This window comes from Sturnira hondurensis, unplaced genomic scaffold (assembly GCF_014824575.4).
Source record: "Sturnira hondurensis isolate 20B ecotype Veracruz unplaced genomic scaffold, ASM1482457v3 Scaffold0000648, whole genome shotgun sequence".
NCBI lineage: Eukaryota > Metazoa > Chordata > Mammalia > Chiroptera > Phyllostomidae > Sturnira > Sturnira hondurensis.
This window is the reverse complement of record NW_028073279.1, coordinates 653,357-671,025: the sequence shown is the minus strand read 5'-3', so window position 1 is coordinate 671,025 and position 17,669 is coordinate 653,357. Positions and strand designations below refer to the sequence as shown.

General features: G+C 38.8%; 1 protein-coding gene across 1 annotated transcript in view; it reads right to left on the bottom strand.

The window, feature by feature from the left end:
• The window catches only part of SLC44A5 (solute carrier family 44 member 5), a 125,093-nt gene that overhangs the window by 46,864 nt on the left and 60,560 nt on the right, over positions 1-17,669 (bottom strand). Inside the window, exons 5-6 of the mRNA XM_037043854.1 lie at positions 7,254-7,338; positions 991-1,119 (exon numbers count right to left, since the gene is read on the bottom strand). Coding sequence (XP_036899749.1) covers positions 991-1,119; positions 7,254-7,338 — 214 coding nt within the window. The remainder of the gene's footprint in view (positions 1-990; positions 1,120-7,253; positions 7,339-17,669) is intronic.

Genomic DNA, 17,669 nt, shown 5'->3' with positions numbered 1-17,669 from the left:
TTAAAAATTCAGTTGCATAATAATCTCATTATTCAAATTACCCCCCTAAGAAAACTAACTGTAAGATGATCTCACCCACATACAAATGCTCTTGAATGCCCTACGTGCAATGAAGTCAGATCCACAATAATAAAACCAGACCCTCTGAAACCAAGGCACACCTTTGGAAGTGCATGTTTTTATCTTAGTCACATCCTGAGTCTCTAAGCCTCAAATTTTCTTCTGGAAAAACAGCTCTGATCTAATTTGGAAGCCGTTAGTACTAATTTATACAATGAAGCTTTAGAATTCCCTTATAAATCTTAAACCTAGGTAGGGTTTGGGGATTTTTTTTAAAATAAATAATTATGAACTGGAGTTGGAAGTAAAATTATGCTTGTTACTAAGTAGCTATTGGGCTTCATCACTGCATTAATGAAATGGTGGCAAAATGACATTAGCTTTTAACTCTTTTTTTAACTAAATTTATTGGGTGACATTGGTTAACAAAATTACGTAGGCTGTAGGTGCATAATTCTATAATACATCATCTGTGTATTGTACTGTGTATTCACCAGCCCGAGCCAAGTCTCCTTCCATCACATTTATCCCCCCTTACCCACTCTCTCTTACCTCTCCCAACCTGCGTTTCCCTCTGGTAATCACCACACTGTTTTCTGAGTAAGCTCTTAGCTCTTGACAGCAAAAACATGCATCCAAGTAGAAAATTTGTTGATGTCATGGAAGAGTTGAAGCTAATTTACCAGACTTAATCATCTTGCATAACCTCCCAAGTCTACAAAATAATATACTGAAAATTGTACGTGGTTTTTGTATGTATATGTGGGTTTTGTATGTGTATGTGCATTTGTGTACATTTTAACAGAATGGTGCATTCAGTAATCATTTCCTACACTTGGGAGCTTTTTCCAGTTACAAATGTTCATGTTACACTTCAGATTAAAACAAAAATTAATTTTTTTCTAGATTTAGAAACTTAAACACACATACCTTTGCAGGCTGAGTAATAGGGGACTTGCAGAACTGGCTATAATATGTCCAAGGGTTTTCGTTTATTTTGTATGGAAATTGCATTTCCATATAAGTTAAGAATTTTTCTGGGCACTTAGAGACACAGATCTGTGAAGGAAAGGAACGCAATGGTAGGAAATGAATTGAACAAACCAAGGAATTATCTATAAGATTAGCCTTCTAAATCATCCACCATGATAAAGAGCAAACCCCATTTTCCATCTAAGACACCAAATCAACTTTCTAATATTATTATAAAAAATGAAATGTCATATACTGGTTATCAGTCTCTACGCCTTGCCCTTTGATATTGATGCTCTGTTAAAATAATAAGATGTTATACAATGATAGACTTATACATATTTTTAACTTCTGATTTTCAGATAATTGTAGGTCTACATGCAGCTGTGAGAAATAACAGATTCCACAAACCTTTCACCCAGTTTTGCCCAACAGTAACAGTTTATGTAACTATAGTACAATATCTCCACAAGGAAATTGATTATGTTACAATCCATTAACCTTATTCAGATTTCACTAATTTTGCCTGTGAGTGTATATATTTTCAGGGTTAGAATCTTGCTTCCTTTCCTATATTTGAATAAAGTGGTGATTTAAAAAGTTCAAAACATTAACAATTTATGTATGCCATTAATAACTGTCAGTTCCAGTGAATTCTCAATAATTCTCAAAACATAATTGGGGTTTTATTACCATAAGAAACTAACAAAATGAGGGCCATTGGTGGCAATCAATCATTATTAGAGTCTTTTAGCAACACCAGTCACATGTGGGCAGAGAGGTCACCGATGCAATTACTTTGCATTAACGGACTTTGGAGACCTATTAATGCCAAACCAGATCCCTTTGCTAGTCCACAGAGCCACTGTGGAGTGACTGAAATCCAATTAGTAACTCCACAGAGAGAAAGCAGATTCAGAAAAGAAGCATTCTATGGGTTTTGCTTTTGTTTGGAAAAAAATTGTATTAGGTCATAAGAGTTGCAGTCAATTCTTGTACATTCACTCCTCCACATTTAGTGCCTCCTGGTGAAAGTGCTCTCCACTCTGACTTGCTCCATCTCCCGACTGTACAGTTTGCTAAAGATTCTTACTGGCCAGATTCTAGCTCCACCTCCATAGGCAGTCAGGTAGGAACACTGCCACTGAGGTCACATCTCATTCCCACTTTTGGGTCATGTTTCTGCTAGACCCAAAAACATTTGGTGTTGACCTCAAAACTAAGGCAGAAGGTGGGTAACTAAAAACGAACACCTTTGACAGTTTACTAACTGACTTTGAAAGATAACTAAACTAGTTCCCCTACTGGATACATTTAAATAGATTTGTCAAAATGAATACTAAAAATGCTGATGTTTCTCAGGCTTTAAAGATGGTAGGAACCACTCAGTTGGGACCACGATGATTCTATATTTAAAAATACATACAATGTATGGTCTACATATAAAATCCCTATGTACACAACACATACAATAATTACATGGTATACAAGTTAAAAGTGGTTTGTTAAAGAGAAAAACATCAAATTTCATTCCAGACAAAAAATGAGCTGTTAAAATACAACGTAGCAATTGCTCTTTATTCTCTCCTATCAGCCCAATATGTTCACTTCAAATAGGATGCTGATTAGTAGCAATCAACATATGATTAGCCAAAAATGAAGGCCACATTGAGGTTGGGCATCCTAATTGATCACACTCTGTCCTGTAAATGTGTATGACACGTGTCTGGACCATCTGACAACTAACAAAAAGCGTAATACATAAAAATATGGCTTGGATCAAGTAGATAAACTATCGCCTGGAAAACTAAAAGTAAGTTTGCATTACTGGCAGCTAAAACATATTCTGACTCAATTCTGATTCTTTGAGTGACCACGAAGGAGCATTTGATGTAGTTTTTCATGTGTTTTTATCACATTTTCAATTCATATGGGTTTGACATTCTAGTACAAATTAGAATTTGGTGAGTGGAAGTGAGAGTTACATTGAAGGTTAAAACACTACATTTGTTATAAAGAGAGAATGATTTAGTAAATAATTTATGAGATGACAGAAAAGCATAATGTACCAGGATCATTTTGTTGTTTCATGTGGGGTTTCATGATAGATTTGTATAATAGAGCAGAAAAATTCTAAGACTTGGAGTAAGAAGATATTCCTTCCTTCCTTTCTTTCTTCAACAAACATTTGCCCATCATCTATTCTGAGCCTGTTCTAGTGGCTGGAGATACAACAGTGACAAAAAGGAAACAGATAAAAACATTTGCCCTCAAGCAGTTTACCTTCTAGTAAGGGGAGACAGGTAACAACAAAGAAATAAAATTGTTGGTTATAAGATGGTAGTAAATGCTATGAAAAAATAAAACTAGAAAGCAGGTTGGAGGACGATAGCTGTGTGTTCCAATTTTAAATAGGTAGCCAAGGAAGGCCTCACTAAAATGCTGAGATCTGAAGAAAGACTTGAGGAAGACTAGTGATTGAGCCATGGTCACCTGAAGAAAGACTACTGCAGACAGGGAGAACAGCAAAACCCATGGCTCTGAGGTAGGAGCTTCCCTGGGTCCTTTGAAGACAATAGACGGCCAGCAGGATCCAAGTGCGGTGACCAGAGGGAGAGTAACAGCCTATGTGGTCAGAGAGTCTAGCAGCCAGTGAGTAATCTTGTAGGTCATCATTAGAACTTTGGCTTTTAATCTGAGCAGTCTAGGAAGCTATGGGGTGGTGGTCAGCAAAGGAGATACATAGTGACATATTTAACAGGATCATACCGGCTGCAGGGTGGAAAAAAGACTGTAAGGGGTTAGAGTGTGGGGGCCAAGAATAGAGGCAGAGAGACCAGCCAAGAGGTCACTGAACTAATCTTGAAAAATAATTATGGTTCCTTGAAAAAAAGATGAGGTAGTGAAAAGTAATTTGGTCCAAGTAAATTGGTGTCCAACCTGTGGCCTGCAGGCCGCATGGGGCCCAGGATGGCTGTGAATGCAGCCCAACACAAAATTGCCAATTTACTTAAAACCCTTGTTTTTTGCTCATCAGTTTTTGTTAGTATTTGTGTATTTAATGTGTGGCACAAGACAGCTCCTTCTTCCAGTGTGGCCCAGAGACGTCATAGGGTTGGACACCCCTCATCCAGGGTATGCTTTCAATGAAGCCCAGAAGAATTGGCTGGCACCTCAAACATGCGTGTGAAAGAAAAAGGAACCAAAAACCATTTCATGGTATTGGGAGTTGTTCTTCATTGAAACAGGAGAGACTATTGGGTTAGGGAAACAATTTCAAGAATAAAGTCAAAGATTAGGAATTGAGTTTTGGACATGTTAATTCGAGACGTCAAGTAAATGTTTCAGTGCAGACATTACTCAGGTGGTTGCATATAAAGGTCTGTAGATCAGGGAGCAGACTTATTTGGAGATATAAATTAGGGAAGGCAACATATAGTTGGTGTTAAAACCACAGACTAGTCATGTCACCAAAAGAGTAAACGTAGATTTCAAAGAGGATGAGTTTGGTGGAGGAGAGAATGCCACTGCTTAGACAATGTTGGAAAGATGATGAGAAACCAGCAAAGGAGACTGATAGGGAGTGACCAGAGAGTTGGGAGGAAACATAAAGAATGCTGTGCACTGGAAACCAAGTGAACAAAGTATTTTAAGGAGAAGGGATTGGTTAAACAATGCTGTCTGATCAAGTGAATGGGAATTGAGAATTGACCACTGGTTTAACAATACAGAGGTCAATGGTTTCATCTGGAGAAAACTGGAGCAGCAGCAAAAGCCTGAATGGAAATGAGAAGGATTTAGTCATATTCTTTTTTCACGTTTTTGGGGGGGAAATGAAGGCACAAAGTTAAAGAGCAGTAGCTGAAGAAAGATGTGGGACCAAGGAGATAATCTTTAAGATGGAAGAAATAACAGCATGTTTGTATACTGATGGGAATGATTTAGTAGAGAAGGAAATTGGTAATAAAAAGAAAAAAACAGGAAATGTCTGGAGTGGTGTGCTTGAGTGTGTAAGAAAAGATAATTTCTAAGGCACAAGTGGATGTCAGTGTGGAGCTTTCAAAAGTGATCTTCTTTCTGAATGTTTATACTTTCTCAGTGAGAAGGGAGGCAGAGGCAGAGTTTGCCACGAATACTGGCAAGGTTGGAGGTTTGAAGGGAAAGCAAAAGGTGTGAAATTGTCTTCTAAGGCAGAAGGCTAGCAAATGGACAAGGGGTCTCAAATGTGGTTGTGGGACTGCAATGAGGACGCCCTCGAGGTCAGTGGTCTTGAATTTAAAGGACTTGTATGTGTTTTCTACAAGAAAACACAGCTGTCTGGGTTCAGGCATGGAGTAGGCAGAGAGCTACATCTAGCCAGGCACGAGGTTTTGCCAGGGAGGTACAACTAAGTGAGGGGGACCAAAAAATTGAGGATTTACATAAGGAGTGATTTTAAAGAGGGGCCATGAGGTAAGGTAAAGAGAGAGTTGGAAGCCTGTGGGAACTGAGGGGTACTGTGAAGGGGTTACAGGGTTAGCAGGTCCTGGTGAGGCAGAAGAATCATTGGAAGGTCATAGAAGGACTGTCATGATGAGACAGTGGGGTGTTTGAAATAGAGATTACAAAGGGTGGTAACTCTTGGTGCTGACAAGATCAAGGATTTGACCTTGGCAGTGAGTGGCTCTAGTAGAAAACAGGGTCTGTGGTAGAGGCAGTGGTCACAGAACTAAGATGTCAATATCCCAAGTTGGTTTTAGTCTCAGCAGGAAATAAGATATCAAAACCCTTTGAAGGAGATGAAGAAAAAAGAGAAAGGAAAGGGAGGGGGGAAGAGCAAAAAAAGAAATGGAAGAAGGGAGGGAGAAAGAAAGAAAGGAAGAAATATAAAGAAGGAAGGAAGAAAGGGAGGGAGGGAGGAGAGAGAGAAAGAATTACAAACATATTCTAGGAAGATCTTTGGGTGTGGTTTACTATCACATGAAAACAAAAAAGAGGCAAGTCAGTAGCTTCTAAGTTCTTGAGGTAGTTGTACTGACAAGGAGTTCATGAGTTAACCTGAAAAGACTTTTGACAAAATAATGTTTGAGGTGTTAAACTTTGCACAACGGGAAGAGAGTTTCATAGCTATGTGGCCCCCAAGAGGGCAAATTTCCAGTGCTCAGCAATGGTGTGGCCTTGAGGCTAATAAGCAGGAAATAACCTTCCAAGTGGTTGAGCAAAGGACAGTTGGATGGACTAGATGAGGAAGTTCCTCTTGAAGAACACAGTTCAGATAGAATAAAGGGCTCTTCCCTAGTGCCATGCACCAGACTGCTGTGTATTCATCACTCCTCTGTTTCTGAATGGGTGTGTGTGCTCTAATTTTCTGAGCCCCGATCCCCATTGTGCATTCAGTGTTAAGACCTGACAGAGAAACGGCACATCACCCATAGACCATGGACTTGGGCGAAAGACAGTGCTACATGGGACTCTCGTTGTCTTCCTGGGGAAGATGGATGTTCGGGAAAACAGAGAGGTAGACTCTGGAAGACACTACTAACTGCCACTGAAATGTCTGCCTCTCGTTCCATTTGTCCCATGGCACAGAGGAGGCTGTTCAGCCCACAACTCCACAACCACCTTGCTTGACTCCTTTTTTCTTTGCATCTAGATGTGAACATACACGTCTAATGTGCCGATGGCATATGAATATCAGAAGTGTGACACTTCTGATCCAAGGCTTTCAAGAGCAGGGGCGCTTTGTTCATCCTCTTTGTTTCCTTCTGGCTGCAGACACTGAAGAGGAAAGAGATGGCAGTGCCACTAGATGAAAGGAGCCGCAGGGGAGTCCCCACTGACCACCACGCCTTATACTGCTCAATGGCCAAAAAGGAACTTTATTGTGTTAACTCAGTGAAAAACTGAGGTTTTTTATTTACAGTAGCCAGCTTTGCTTTTTGTAATGCTAACCTGGAGAAAAATACCTCCACTTCCCTGGGCTGTAGTTTGCTCATTTATAAAATTAGGTAGTTGGATGAGGTAATCACAAGGTTCTTTAGTGATGCTAAATTGATTAATCACTGTTTCCTGTTGATTATATGTGAACCAAGATGAGCTCATACTCATGTCTTCCCACTTTTCACAAGTTCATCTTCAATAACACACAGACACAACACAAAGGAAGTCTCTGAATTCTTTCACCTGAGAACGGTCAAAGTGGCTAGCAACACCAGCGAGACATTTTTTTTTTTTGGCCTTACCTGTGTAGTAGGGCACTGTAGGTTTATCAAAACAGAGGGATTGGTGCAGCTGAAAATGTTAAAATAAAACAAAATGCTCTTGTTCCTGTTAAGAAAACAACAAAAAACAATTTCTTCAGTGAGAGTGGAAATGTTCCATATCATTTCAGACCCTGTATATTTTTATATGATATGACCTTTTAAAAATTGGCTTCATTTTCTTTAGATAGCTGCAATATACTTTGCAACTTCCCTTTAAAGTGTCTAACATTTAAAGCAATATTTGGTAATAGTAAAAAGTTGAAAAAAAATCAAATAGTCCAACAAGGGGATTGGCTAAATAAAAAGTCTACTGCCATAAAATGCAAGACTGCATTGTCACTATAATGTTGAAGAAAATGTTAAATGGATGGAGATGTTCCCAATATGTTAATTTTAGGAAACATGTTACTAAAGAGTATTAAGATATGACTTTATTTTAACTTTGCAGAAATAGGTATAACATGATATACAGAAACAAATCATTATGCCTGAATGTTTAGTTAATTTGTTTGTACTTTTATGGATCTTCTGAAATAAACATGTATAATTTTGGTGATCTGAAAAAAGGTAAATAAATTGAGTAGCATTTCCACTGTGTTCAAAATTATGGTTAGTCGCGTAGTTGTAGGACAGGCTGATATTCACTAGCATTGAGTGCAGCGTTAACTCTGCCACTTGGCAAGCCACGATTCATTCTGAATTTCAAGTTCCTCAGCAGTGTACTGGAGTAATACCAGCCCTATCCAACTCACAGTGCTGCTGGTAGAACATAAAAGAGTCTGCTGTGAACTCAAGACAAGAGCTTGTCACACTTTCGTATGTACCAGGGACACTTGTAGTGTTTGTTGAAAATCATGATTCCTGACTCATTCACAACCTTCGAGAGCCCAAATCTCTGGGTGGGCAGCCTAGGAATACAGATTTTCCCTGTAGGCCCCCCCGTAGATTCAGATATAGGTGACATATAAACCATATCTTGAGAGAACCCCTAAGTATTTGAGAAGAATGTTCCCAGCACCTTATTAAGTCCTCAATTAATTAATGTGACTACACACATAACAAAATATATGATAGGCTGTTAATAATACCTTTTCTACTTAGAATCACCATGTAGGATCCAAATCTAAGGACAAAAAAAGCTCCCCACAAAAGAAAAATGTGAGCCAAACCCTTGTATTACTTCTCTCCCCTTCCCGCCCATGTACATAAGCAAAACATGGGGAGAATGCAGTGACTTGGAGACAGTGGGGTTGCCAGGATACAATGATCAGAGTCAAGAGGATTTTCCATCCCTTTCTTACTGAAAGGGTGATTGTTTTTTCCTAATGCTAAATTGCAGAGGGCTCAGAGAGAATCTCTCATAAAGACTGGGGGTACTTGTAGAAAGGGCAGCCCAGCACCTCATTCTCCAAGTAGACCCCTCTCAGGTGGCAGACTTACTAGTCAGCCCTCTGTGCCCATTTTAGCAGGGAGAAATGAGACCCAAAGAGATCACAGAGAGTTGAAAAAGCCAATGGGGCAGGAAAATCCTAGTGTTGAAGTACCCTGTTATGGGAAGATGTAAATGGCCTGCATTACCCTGGTGGTACCACATCTGACAATAAGGGGCTGGGGGTGAATCATGAGAGATAAAACTAAAGGGTTTGGGAGGAAAGTAAGCTAATCTGATCTCTCAAATGACAGAACTATCCAGTGAGGACTTCCCCCGGAGAATTTCCACTTGACACCAGGCTTTGGATGCTATCCCAGAGGGAATGATTGATGGCTAGTTAGTTGTATCTTAGCTGCAGGAGCAACACCATATGGCCAAAAAGTGACAGACACTCCTTCTCTTTCCATTCCTCACAACACAAATAAAGTGCTAGAACCAGAAGAGAGGGAAGAAAAGGGAAATAGTATGCCAGGCCCTCTCTTCCACTGTAAGTTCCTTTGCAGAGTTAAAACCTGAGCCAGGAGATTAAAAGATACGAGATTCAAATTTTAGTTTAGGCTACATTGAATTTGCTAACAACAGAGAGTGTCTGGAAAGCACTAGAATCTACCTGAGATGCCAACGTGAGAAGAGAGAATTTAAAAAAACCATTGTTAAAGGTAATGATGGGGAAAATACACAGATTTCATGTGTGTAATGTTATCACGTCCAGATGGCTTAAGATCTGGTTATAAATTTGGACAAAACACGCACAAGGCTACTTCAGGGCTCCACAAGAGTCAGCTAGGCTCTTTCGCCACCCAAGCAGCTGCATCATCCGCACAGACTCATGGTGCATGTGATTGAAATTTGTACCTGAGCAAATGAATAAATTAATGCATGTCATCGATCACTGGAGTCTCTTAGGAGTGGTTAAAACTGCGAATGGTAAATCAGTAAGTGTCAAGAGTCCCCCAGGGTAGCAGTGATTTATAACCTGCAAATGCTACATAAGCTAAAGTTATTCATTAGATTATGTTATTCTCGAGGGTAAGGTTTACACCCTATTCATTTTTATATCCCTACCTTAGTAACACTTAGCCTGGCACTTGGCCCATTCTAGGTAGTTATCAACTGTCGAATGAATAAACAAATTCCACAAGTTTTTTCAAAATCTTAGAATCCTTAAAATCCCCAGTTTTTCAGCACAAATTCATCATCATTTTATTATAGTCTGACTGATATCCTTAAACATCAGTGGACCTCGGATTCCCTTGATACAAAGTAGATGGTGATGGTTGGAGCTGACCCATTCTGTGGAGTGACTGAGAAAGTAATTCACTGTTTAACTTGAATTATTTTCCACCTAGGCACAACAAAATAAAAGCAACTGCAAACTATTGATTTAAAATAACCTACCATGCACCCCAGCCCATATTTCTTCTTTCCTGAGACTCATGGAAATATAAGAATAAAATATTAAGAAGGAATAAACCTCCCTATCCCAGCTGAGGATGTGTGTGTGTGTGGGGGGGGGGAGGATCTGCTCACAATTACACAAGAGAATTCAACAAGTTTGGAAAGATGGAGAGCATCAGAGAGTGTGTTGGGTGATGGAGACACCACAGTGACCACAAAAAAAGAAGGGACATGCTTTTGCCTGTTAGAAATCACGAGATATTTTGGACTCAGGCTAATAGAAATCTGACACGAAATGAGAAGATTAATTGAAAGTTTATATACAGATCAATGGTGCAAATCAGTAGCTCTGTGCTTCTCCTATACATGTGCACTCAGAATTCTAGCATCTAGAAAAAGCAGGCAAAAGAGAGACTTCTTTTGTTGAATTAACCTTCTGGGGATAACAAGGGCTTCTATTTTGAAAGACAGCACCTAGTAGCCAGCTTCCCACCAGCTCATACTGTAGTGAAATCTGATGGCCAGCACAGCCCATTACCCTGAATAGGACAGAGTCCTCCCTGCAAAACAGACTTACCCACATAGCAGTAGAGAAAATTCACACAAGACTTGGTTTATCTTTCTTTGTAAGCTTGGCTTCACTTAGCTGCCAAATTGATGTAAAACCTAAATGGAAGAGCTTTGCTTTCTTCATCTTTCCTCTTTCTCTACCAGAAAAGCTCACACTGGGTAATTGTACTGCCTTAGACAATGTTCAGTTCTTTTAATGCAATCTTTTTAAGTTGAAGTTTTTGTGGCAGCCAGAAGGTGGCATCAAAATCAACCAAGCTCTTACTTTTTAATGGAAATCCCAAAGAAAAGGACCATACCCAAGTATCATGAATAACTTCCCTGAAACTCAAAAGGTGGAAAAAAGTTATACGTCAACAAAGCACCCCATTTTCTCTTGAAGGCTCTGTTTCATCTGTTTTGACATTTCAGAAAACTCCCACTGTTTCTAAAATCTCCCAGTGTTTAGTTAGGCCTGGGTAAACAAAGCCAATCATGGCCAAATACATTCCCAATGAAAGGACACCATCTCCAAACGGGGGATTTAAGCTCAGTTACAAATGCCTTTGAGAGCTGAGAGTCAGAGGGTCGCTTTAATTGCATCATGGCATGAACAAGTACAAATACTCCAATTGTTACCATCTCGCAGCTATTTTCTGGACTAAATCTTCTGCAGTGCCTAAATTGCTTACATATCCTGACAAAATACATTTCATTTTGGAATGGAAACACACACTCATTTATTTATTTACTGTATTTTGCCATGTATAATGAACACTATTTTCCCCCAAATTTTTGAGGGAAATATAAAGATGTATATTACACATGGGCAGTATACTAATGCTGTATCTATATAATTTTTTAAGTCTTTCATTTTATGCTTATATGTTAAAAGTATAACTCTAGCCCTGGCTGGTGTAGCTCAGTGGATTGAGTGAGGGCCTGCAAACCACACGATTGTGGTTCGATTCCCAGTCAGGGAACATGCTTGGGTTGCAGGCCAGGTCCCCAGTAGGGGCCACATGAGAAGCAACCACACGCTGATGTTTCTCTCCCTCTCTTTCTCCTTCCCTTCCCCTCTCTCTAAAAATAAATAAATAAATATATTTTTTTAATAAGTATAACTCTAGAAAGCAATAATAATATTCATAGGCAAAATAACACCCTGGAATGCAGTCATCTGTTTTGTTTCTAAATATAAATAAATGAATAAATAATTAAATTAAAAAATAAAAATGAAAGATTTTTTTTTTCCTGGAAGTTTGGGCTAAAATCGTGAGTGCACATTATACATGGCAACATACAGTATTTTTACTTAATGAGACTTTTTACCAGTTCACACTCAAGATATTTAGGAGTAGATCAAACCTGTAGCATGGAAAACCAGTTTCACTGCACGTCTATCAATGTGCAGCCTGCAGAGCACAGGCTTTGGGGTCAGAATGTGCTGCTTTGGCCACTTAGTAGTTGGTTGAATCTGAACAAGTACTTTAACCTTTCTGAATGTCAGTTTCCTAATTTTCTAAATGAGAATAATCATAATCATAATCATCATAATAATGATACCCACTTAGCAATGTTGTTATGAGGATCCGGTTAGGTTTTCACACTGACCTCCTCTGCAGGACCTAATCACTCTCTTACATGTGCTGTCCCTTTAGTCTTATTCAGTTAACAATGAAGTTGCTGAACACCTACCACAATGCCAATGTTGTAGAGGTTGAGGGTATAAAGAACAAAAAAGACAGAGGAAGTTCATGATGCCAAGAAAGGTTGTGTCTAGTAGGGGGAGATAAACAAGCTAACAAATTTATAATCAGGATGATTCAGGCAGTGGATAAGTACCCAAGACAATAAATCAAAATGCCAGAAAGTGACTAGGGAAAGAGATCATGGGAGTGAGTAAAATGCTTCAGGTGGGACTGTCAGTCAGCATTACGCTTCATTCTTAAAGTAGCACACTGCACCAAACACACTAGACTGACATCCATGGTTTCTTTTTTTTATTGTCTAGTCTCTAATTTAATTTTTCCAGTTTTGCTGAGATGCAATTGACATATGACATTGCATTAGTTTAAGATGTACAACATAACGATTTGATATAGATTTATAGCAAAATGATTACCACAATAAGTTTAGTTAATATTTGTCACTTCATATAGCTACAGTTTATTACTGTGATGAGAACATTTAGCATCTACTCTCTTAGCGACTTTCAAACATACAAAATTGTAGCATTAACCATAGTCACCATGCCGTACATGACAGCCCCAACACTTATACCTGAAAGGTTTTACATTTTGACCACCAAAATCTATTGATCACATGCCTCACCCATGCATCTGGCAGTCACCAATCTGCTCTCTGTCCCTACATGTTCAGTTTTTTCAGATCATATGTACAAGTGAGATAACAGTAATTGTCTTTCTCTGACTAATTTCACTTAGCATATATGCAATCAACGCCCATCCATGTTGTCACAAATGGAAGGATTTCCTTACTTTTTTTTTTTTTTTTTTTTTGGTGGTGGTGGTTTTCTTTGTGCTTTATTCACTCAGAGGGTGGGAGTGGGTTCCGTGGGGGTGGAGTGGCTCCTGCGTGGGTCTGAGCCTGCAGGCCCTCTAGCCAGTGCAGACTCGGCCCCTCAGGCCTGGTTCCAAGGCACACCCTCCTCCCACCCCTGCAGTTGGGAGTGGAGTGGGGCGCCTGGCGAGGTGGGGGCTTTGGGGGTCGACCGTCCTAAGCCATGGGGTGTATCAGGAAGAAGGAGGATGTGAGATCGGGAGTCAGCCTTCCCTCCAGAGCTCCCGTCTGAGCACCTCTGCAGCCATCTTCAGCTTCTCTCCCGCGTGCTCCAGCCGCTCTGCGTCCTGCTCCTCCCTCTCCGCAGCCTCTTCCTTCTCCTCGGATTTCCTTACTTTTTAAGGCTAAATAATATTCCATTATATATCACATTTTCTTTATCCACTTATCTGTTGATGGACACTTAGGCTGTTTCTTGATTACTTTAAATAATGGTGCAATGAACATGGAGGTGCAGTTATCTCTTCAAGATGGTGACTTCAATTTGTTTGGAGATAGAGCCAGATGTGGAAATACTAGATCATATGTTAGTTCTATTTTTAATTTTTAAAAATATTTTTATTTGTTTTTAGAGTGGGGGAAGGGTGGGAGATAAGAGAAGTAGAGAAAAATGTGTAGTTGCCTCTTGAGCACCTCCTACTGGGGACCTGGCCTACAGCCCATGTGCCCTGACTGGGAATCGACCCAGCAACCCTTTGGTTCATAGGTGGGCACTCAACTTACTGAGCCACACTATCCAGAGCCTGTTTTTAATTTTTTAGAAACCTCCATGTTATTTCCGCAGTGGCTGCACCAATTTACATTACCAGCAACAGTGCACAAGGGTTCTCTTCTGTTCACATCCTTGCCAACCCTTGTCTTTGGTGATAGCTATTCTGAGCGTGAGGTGACACCTTCTTATGGTGTTGATTCCCTTTCCTATGACAATTAGTGATTTTGAGTACCTTATCTGTATGTCTTTAAAAACATGTTTATTCAGTTCTACTGACCATTTTTAATTAGATTGTTTTGTTTCAATTTTGTTGTTGACTTGTATGAGTTTTTGTACATTTTTATATTAACTACTCATCAGATACATAGTTTGTAAATACTTTCATTCAGTATGTTGCCTTTTAATTTTGTTGATGGCTTCCATTGTTGTGCAGAAGCTTTTCAATCTGATGTAGTCCCACTCGTTTATTTTCACTTTGCCTTTGCTTTTGTTGTCAAACCCAGAGCCCACACCAATGCCAAGGAACTTCCCACCTGTGTTTTCTTCTAGAAGATTTATGGTTTCAGGTCTTACATAATTGTTCATAGCAGTCTTTTATGATCCTTTGTATTTTCACAATAAGCTGTAATGGCTCTTTTCTCTCTCTTTTTTGATTAGTCTAGGTTTGTTTATTTTATTTTCAAAAACCCAGCTTGTAGTTTCATTGATCTTTTCCATTTTCTTTTAGTCTCTATTTCATCTCTTTCCACTCTGATCTTTGTTATTTCCTTTCTTCTAATAACTTGAGGCTAGTTTGTTCTAGTTTTCTAGCTTCCTAAGGTTTAAAGTTAGGCTATGTATTTACTATCTTTCTTGTTTCTTGGGATAGGCATTTATCACTATGAATTTTTCTTTAGAACTTCTTTGCTATATCCCAGAAGTTTTGGTATGTTGTATTTCCATTTTTTAAAGATTTTATTTATTTATAGAGAGAGGGGAATGAAAGGAGAAAGGAAAAAGCAAGGGAGAGAGACATCAATGTGTAGTTGCCTCTTACATGCCCCTCACTAGGGACCTAGCCAGCAGCCCAGGCATGTGCCCTGACTGGGAATCAAACCAGCAACCCTTGGGTTCACAGGCCCGTGCTCAATCCACTGAGCTGCACTAGCCAAGGCTACATTTTCAATAACTATATAAAACTCCTTTCAAAATACTCTTTGATTTCCCTTTTGATTTCTTCTTTGACCCATGGGTTGTTCTGTGGCATGTTTTTCGAATCTTTACATATTGGTGACTTTTTAAATTTTTTCGCAGTAATGAGTTTCTAGTTTCATACCATTATGGTAAAAAAATGTTACTTGATATGATTTCAATTTTCCTTAAAAAATGTCTTTGTTTTGTTGACTAACATGGGACCTACCCTGGAAACTGTTCTGCGTGTGTTTGAGAAGAATGTGCATTCGGCTGCTGTGGGGAGGAACGTTGTGTACAGGTCTGTTAAGTCTACCTGCCCTGACAGGTTAGGTCCAGCATTCCCCTAGCGAGTTTCTGTCTGGATGACCTCTCCATGGGGGTCACATAGAAGAGGCTTCTTCACTCTGCACATCTGTAAATACACCCCTGCATTTTCTTCTGTTGCTTCTTTTGGTCATGCATTTTATATACAAAATCTTCAGTGTCTTAGTATTCATTGGTTGCAATGTATGAGATAAATATCTGATTTTATTTTATATTCATAAATAGCATTTCAGTGAATTCAATACCATTTATTTAATAATACATCTTTTGGCTACTGACTTAAAATCCTATCTTCATCACACTTAGAAGTTACAATGAGATTTATTTATTCCTTCTCAGTTCTATTACAGTTCCACAGTTTTGATTATTGAAACTTGATTTTTTATAAATATTTTCCCTTACTATTAAAAACTCTAAGCATAATTGAAAGTAACTTTCCTGTTAAAATTTCAAATTAGCCCTAACTGGTGTAGCTCAGTGGATTGAGAGTAGACTGTGAACCAAGTAGTCGCCAGTTCGATTCCCAATCAGGGCATATGCCTGGATCACAGGCCAGGTTCCCAGTGCGGTCCATGTGAGAGGCAACCACACAGTGATGTTTCTCTCCCTCTTTCTCCTTCCCTTCCCCTCTCTGTAAAAATAAATACATAAAATCTTTTTTAAAAATTTCAAATTAATATACTTTTACTTTAAGAATTAAAACAATTGATAGTTTAAAAATATATACCATAATAGCATAGATGGCTCACAAATGAAAACAATATATAAATTTATCATATGATAATTGAGGTATCAGAAATCAGGGGGTAGGGAAAAGTATATTATTTATCAAACTATTCTGAGAAAATTGATTCTACAACTGGAAAAAATGAAAGTGTTATTCCTACTTTTTTCTATATATACAAATAAACTCCAAATGGATTAGAAATTGCTATTCCAAAAAACTATCAGAAAAGAAACCATAAAAAAAAACTAGAAAAATATGGGTGGGTGTAGTTTTCAGGATTAAAACAAAGGCTAGTATGGCCATAATACAAAATTAGGAAACTATGAAGAAAATCAACAGAATCAACTCTTGATTATGGTATGTTTGTTGGAAATAAATGGGTCATTGGCTCAGCACCAGAAAACTTATCGTTACAGGGGTCTTTAAAAATAACCTATTTTAAAGAACTAGAGACAGAGATCTGTATGATTTTCACCATCTGGTGCTCTATTTATCCTTCAAAATGTAGATTTTGTTGTCAATGTCTAGGATTTTTTTGTTATTGAAGTTAAAATAAAATGACCACTCCAGATCAGAATTTAGTCCAGTTGTCTCTAACAGGCAACCGGGACCTTTTGTAGAAGGCAATCTGTCCACCATAAACTCAACCTGACCTGATGAGGGTTTCTCCCCCACCCACATTTTGTTCTCTCTTGATTGCCTGTAAAAATTCTACAGCATGAATTTTGTTAACCCCTTCCTGACTCTATTTTTTAAATCAGTGTATCTCAAATAAGAAGCTCCACAGTTATGGGCGGGCATCACAGGGACCACACCCCCGTGTTCTGAGCCTCAGTGGCTGTTGTGGTTAATGGTAGGGGGCTGTGGAGGCTTTGGCATCTACCCACTCATTGCTAGCTTTTACAGAAACTGTACTGGTCATTAAGAACCAGATCTACTGTCAACCCCCATGGACTGACAAAAGAAATGGGTCAGTGAGAAAGAAGGGAAATTGTTCTTAAAATGTAAGGTATATATATTTTTTATAGTAAAGAAATAAAAACCTTGCTTTCAGAACTTGAAGCTTCTGTTATTATTAACATTAGAAAGGAATTTGGTGGAACTTTTGTCCTTGTTTGTTTCAGGGCCCGAGGCCACTGTCTGCAGAAGCTAAGCTGCCTTGAAAAGTCTGCCACACACTGAAGACTTTCTGGGTGTGCTCCTCACTCTGAAAGGTGGAGTGATTCATCAGAGTGATTTGTGGCAAACCCAAGTCTCACGACTGCCATGTGTAGCTTTTTAGCGGCTACTCAGAACTCAGCCTTCCAAAGCCATTTCATAAGACATTTAAAAATATGTCTTCTGATAAAATCACTGATTCTATTCATCCTTTATGTTTTTATTAATCAGTATATTTATGAAATCTAATAAAATGCTGCATGACAATGATATCTTGTCTTAAGTCATAATATGAAATTCTCCAACTGCTTATAAACTGTTTCTAGGAAAAGAAGAGGG